We start from the raw sequence: 5,998 nt of genomic DNA, 5'->3' as shown, positions 1-5,998 counted from the left end.
ATTTTTGTTGGGTGGAACTTCTTCAATATTACTATTTCTTTTTTCAGTTTTATTTATTTGAGGTACTGCAGAAAAAAAAGAAGAAGCATAATTGGATCCAATTTATAGTAATCCATTAGTTAACATTTTGGTTAACCGTATTTTGAAACACGGAAAAAAATAGTAAAAATGGCGTGTGATAGCCACTATTGAAGGTGAAATTTATTTTTTATCCAGTTATTTTAATATTGAGCAAAAATAATCACTGCTCTATTAAAATTAATATGAAAGGATATTTTACCTTTTCTTCCATTGCCTTTCTTCTCAAACCCTCGCTTCTCTCTAAACTCACTCCGATTGAGATGGCTTCGTCGTCTCAACCGAAAAATGCAACACTCTTATGTTGAATCTCTTTACTACGCAAACATTTTACAAAGTATTTAGAATTTAGCCATTTCGCTGCTGTCTTCTTATGTTGCTTTTTTTCTTCTTTTTGCAACAATTTTGTTGCTTCATTGTTCCGGAAACAAACCAATTTACTATATATATATTGTATACGATCAAATCGGAGAGCTCGATTTTGAAGACTTGATCATACCTTGAGCTCAAAAGTTAAGGACATTTGGTCCTGAATTTACAGTTACAAGTTTAAAAGTTAAGAATAAGTAGTCCTGAAGTTAAGTTCAAAGTTAAGGACATGTAGTCCTGAAGTTAAGTTCAAAAGTTAAGAAGATGTAGTCCTGAAGTCCTGAACTTAGAGTTTCAAGTTCAAAAGTTAACGACATGTGGTTCTGAAGTCATGAACTTAGAGCTACAAGTTCAAAAGTTAAGGACATGATCAGAAGGGTATTTTCGTTCGGGCAGTTAAAGTTTATTAAAGCAATGACTAAAGATTAAAAACATTTTAAACAGTGACTAAAAAATAAATACATGTGTTATTAGTGGTCAATCGTGCACTTCCCAAAAAATTATATATATATATATATATATAACTACTAAAGTTGTGGCTGTAGAGGTTCAAGAAAATATCCCAGAGAGAGTACAATCTACAGTCTCTTCTTCCAATCAACCATGGCGATGACCAAAGCTGAAATTCTACCCCAAGAAATCATAATTGATATACTTTCTCGGCTGCCGGCAAAGTTGATAGGCCAATTTAGATGCGTGTCAAAGCAATGGCGCAATTTCCTCTCAGACCCACAATTCATCAAATATCACTTTTCCATTCATAATAAAGAAGAAAAACTCATTTGCATCTCTCGTTCTCACTCTCTCAACACTATCACTTTTACCCACAACTCCCATAATAAAACTGATGGCATTTTAAGAAAGCTCAATTTTCAGCAGCTTTCAGATAACTGGGTAAGAATTTTTGGATCATGTAATGGGTTGGTTTTGGTGGGAAATGAGGAAAATATTATATTTTTAATCAACCCCACAACTTTAAATTACCACAAAATTCCAGTATTTCAATTTGCTCGGCAAATGCGTGGTAGCTTTAGCGTGTCTGGTTTAGGGTATGATTTTGCTAATGATGATTATAAGGTAGTTGCTCTTTCTCATTATTACTACGAGCATGAACCGGATATTAGAAGTACTTTTATTGATATCTACTCTGTGAGAAAGGGTCTTTGGAGGAGACTTGAGAATTCGCCTTATGATCTTGAAGATTCATTGCTAACTTATGGGGTTTTGGTAAATGGGGCTTTGCATTGGTTGGTTTGTAAACTTTTCGATGATTCATTTGTAGTTGTTGCTTTTGATTTAAGCGATGAGACATTCTTGGAGATGCCAACACCTACTAATATTGATAACAATAATGTTGTGTGTTATGATCTTGTGGCCGTTAGAGGGTGTCTTTGTATGTTCACTGATACAGAAGAAAACAGAATTGATGCTTGGATAATGAAAGAGTATGGGGTTGAGGAGTCTTGGACAAAATTTAGTATTACAGTACCGAAATCATTGTATGGTTTCTTACCCCTTTGTTTAATGAGTGATGATGATGTCGTATTGGATGGAGAGAAGTTGATTGTCTATAATATGAAAGAGGAACAATGGAGAGATATGAAGGTTGATGGAGTAACTGCTAAGTTTAGAAGGACTAGAACTTTCGTGGAGAGTCTTGTTTCTCCTATGTTTGGCGAAGGAACTGAGGGTTACAATATTGCTTGATGCAGTATTTTGAGATGATGTTGTACTCAGGTATTACACCAGTATTTTTATGATATCTTATTCATTTTTAGTGTATTTCGCGTAGTATCTTTGATTTGGTCTTTATGTTCGATCAATAAAATGATCCAGAGCGTTTTATGCATGGTAGTTTGTTTGTCCTCAGTGAGTTGTGTGAATGGCAATTCTCTCGTCCTCATAAAGTTTTGTGATGCTAATTCTTTAGTACTGAATATAAGGTTACAGAGATTGGTTCTGATAAGGTTATACCTTTTTGTTTTAATGGATCAATTAATTTAATTGTTCGCTATATTCAACTTTGCCTCTTGTGTTTCAGTATTCAGATTTGGGTACATCGATGATATGTTTTAAAAGATCGTCTATATGTTATATGGAGTAATTTCTTTGGTAAGTGCACAACAGAGGTAAGAAACTAAAGTCTTAAGAATGTTTAATTTCTAAATAAAAGGTTGGAGTGTCTCAAAATCATAGCACGAAGTATACAAAAGTATATAGTTGGACAAATGTTTTTCTTTACACCGGTGAGCCTTGGCGTTTCTCGTAAAGTTGTTGCCATATGACCAGGAGGTCACGGGTTCGAGCCGTGAAAACAGCCTCTTGCAGAAATGTAGGGTAAGATTGCGTACAATAGACTCTTGTGATCCGACCCTTCCCTGAACCCCGCGCATAGCGGGAGTTTAGTGCATCGGACTGCCCTTTTGGCCGTTGAAAAAGACCGTTAGTCTAGATCACTTCCCATTGATCTTCAGCAAAAATACAGTGTTGATGAGTTTAGAACTTGCCCTAATTGATTAGATATCAAATTGGTGCATATTTTTGTTTACTGTGTTAGGTTCTTTTGTCATTTCTTTGTTTATATATCTGGAGGAATCCCCTACCAAATACTTGTAATATGATTGCCTGCAAATGTGATGCGACGAGTGACTGATAATACTAACAAAGGTGGTTTGAGATTATAAGGTAGTTAACTTAAGATGAGCCAGGTTGGACTGAATGTTTAGACATGCGACAAAGTTCCTATTTTTTATGCCTAATGATATCAAAGATCTTTTGTGAAGCAACTATCACCTGTACCACCTATAGAAACAGGGGATATAGTTCCATACTTGTATCTGGTACAGTGTCCATAAAACTCGAACTATGGAAAAGCTCGAGAAGGGAGTAATCGATACCTGACAGCTTCATGTTAAGCTAGACTTTCAGTTTTATGTTATGCTGATTTGTTTGAATATTGAAAGTTGTCTATGTTGATCTTTTCAAGAAGTAAAGTTTGACTTGATTTCATTGCATTTGGGAATGATGAATGCAGTGGAACATCGAAGTAGGCATCCATTTGAAAGATATTTTCTTTATGGACGTCCAACAACAACAACAAACCCAATGTAATCTCATAGGTGGGTCTAGGAAGGGTAATGTATATGCTTACCTTATCCCTACCTCGTGAAGATAGAGAGGTTGTTTCCGATAGATACTCGGTTCAAGGAACAGTGAAAATAAAGTAACAAACAGTAGCAACAACAATGCAATAGGAGCAAATAGCACAACATGTAATAATAAAGAACCAGGAATAAGAGAAATACAAAAATAGTACTAGTACTATTGGTAAGACTAAGAGACACTAGCGACTACCTGTCACCCTTGATGGACGTCCAAGAATGTCAAATGGACATGAATAAGTTTGGTCTTTCTTAAAATGCCTCAAGAGTATCTTACTCACCTTAAGAAGTAACAGAGACCCCCCCCCCAACCCCACACCCCACCTCCACACCCACACCCACACACACTGAAAAGCTATCCACGGTGTTCTTAACATGAGAAAATTTTATATGAGCAGGCAAACTATGTTTTGGTGTGAATAGAACTAAGTCAAGATACTTTTGCTGTTATTGTGTTTGCTGAGCTATAATAGTATATAAAAAGATGTGTGCATTTGTTCGAGCTGTGTTGAATCTCGACTTGTCTTATTTCACATCAGGTTGTTGTCATGACAAATGAGCATAAGGCTTCGGCAACTTGAAGAAGTTGAGATTGATGCCGTTGTTGCTACCATTCTTAGGATGTTTCTTAACTAAGACGTGTAGCTTTATTCATATTACTTGCTATTTCAAAGTTTTAACTGTTTTATGTTTTAGTTCTTCTGGTTATTTTGGAATTTTTTTGAGCAGAATTCTGATGATATCTCAGAGTACAAGTGGTGCAAGATTCTTTTTTTTTCTTCTTCTTTATTTTCAATGACAATGGTGTCTTGTTCAGCTTTATTCACACCTCAACTAATATTCCGCGTACTTACTACACTGATCAGCATAGGTACTGATAATTTATCTATCAAGGTTTGGATATAGGGAATAATTCTGCTACTCCCTTTTGAACAATGTGTAAAGGTAAAGTTCGATTAATGAAGCTAGTTAGAGATGAGAGAAAACCAAGAGAAATTTGTTAGTTCCATTCCCGTGAAAATAGCACGGGCTAGTCAGTTTTCGGACTGGTAATTGAAAAATAGCCATCGTTTGCAAAGTCATTGAAAAATAGCCACTATTTTGCTGCAACAAGGAAACTTCCAGCATAATATACTGGAGATTGGTGCACCTATGTAGCACGTGTAGTACTGGAATTCCAGCACACAGAAAGTTCTAGCATAATATACTGAAAATTGGAGCACGTGTATGTACCTTCAGCATATTATGTTGGAACTGCGGCACATTATGTTGTAAGTTCACATGTAAAAATTTGAACTCCAGTATATTATGTTGGAATATTTTTCGGATTTTGAACAGTGTTTACGTTCAGATTTATCTTTACATAAAAAGTGGCTAAATTTGATTACTTTTAAAACTATGGCTATTCTTCAGTTACCACTTGTAAATCTGGCTATATTTTAATTTCACCCTCCATTCCCTCAACTTTGGAGGCTTTTCTTATGGAGTAATAAGGACACGAGTAGAAAGGCTAAAAATTCTACTTCTTGGCCTATCCTTCCCTTCTTTTATAGTAGAAATGACACTAGGTAGCCACTCTTTTCTAGGGATTGCTATTTAGGAATTAGCTAGCGCGTCCTGAATTTCAGTTTTTCATTTCAATTTTTCGGGACAAAAGTATTCTGGATTGTCCTAAAGTTAAGAATTTTAGTTTAATATTTCTGGATAAAAAAAAGTATTGGCTAATCTCTAAATAGCATTCATGAGAATGACTATCTTTGCACTTGCCTCTCTTTTATAGCTCTTATTGGCTCATTTACCTAGGAAGAATAACTAAGCCTCACCACAAACATTTCTGTCGATAAACTACACAGTATAATCGCTCTAAAAATAATAATCGGTATATCAGTATATTTTTTTGTATATTGGCTAGTGGATGCAATTATTTATGGTCAACCGGCCAGATGTGTAACTTATCCTTTATCTTAGAGAAATTTTCACAAACCACTTTTGTTTAGTGGTTATTAGCTAGATGTAGGTACCATTTACTATATTACTTTCTATAGCTATGTTTTCAGTTTTGCTAGAGTGTATTCGATGTATTTATTGTATTCATGAATACAGTAGCAAAACTCGGCGTGAAACAGGGGAGTACAACTGGGCAATTATTGTATTCGACTGTATTCACGATATGTATTTATGAATACAGTAATGTAAATAGCATAAATCATGGTCTATTCAGCTATTTTTAAACGGAAAGTGGTTCAATTAACATAAATAGACTTCTAATATAACTCAACAAACTCAATTATAAATCTGAATACATAAATACATCTGAATACATAAATTATATTAATTAAAAAAAAACATATGAATACATTCATGGAATATAACGAGACAGTGAATACAAC

General features: G+C 34.8%; 1 protein-coding gene across 1 annotated transcript; it reads left to right on the top strand.

Annotated features, from left to right (window-relative positions):
- Nucleotides 1-996: 996 nt before the first annotated feature.
- On the top strand, nt 997-4,436 carry LOC104216283 (F-box/kelch-repeat protein At3g06240-like). The gene is made up of 2 exons (XM_009766309.2): nt 997-2,184; nt 4,148-4,436. Exon 1 carries the CDS (start codon nt 1,051-1,053, stop codon nt 2,152-2,154), a length of 1,104 nt encoding a protein of 367 aa, XP_009764611.1. The 5' UTR covers nt 997-1,050; the 3' UTR covers nt 2,155-2,184; nt 4,148-4,436.
- The last annotated feature ends 1,562 nt before the right edge of the window (nt 4,437-5,998 follow it).

Source organism: Nicotiana sylvestris, chromosome 12 (genome assembly GCF_000393655.2).
Source record: "Nicotiana sylvestris chromosome 12, ASM39365v2, whole genome shotgun sequence".
In the NCBI taxonomy this organism is placed as follows: domain Eukaryota; kingdom Viridiplantae; phylum Streptophyta; class Magnoliopsida; order Solanales; family Solanaceae; genus Nicotiana; species Nicotiana sylvestris.
Note: the sequence above shows the minus strand (reverse complement) of the source record. Positions and strands in the feature narration are given on the sequence as shown.

What these genes read in the sequence shown, in the direction of transcription:
- LOC104216283 (XM_009766309.2), top strand. Translation starts at nt 1,051, where the DNA reads ATGGCGATGACCAAAGCTGAAATTCTACCCCAAGAAATCATAATTGAT.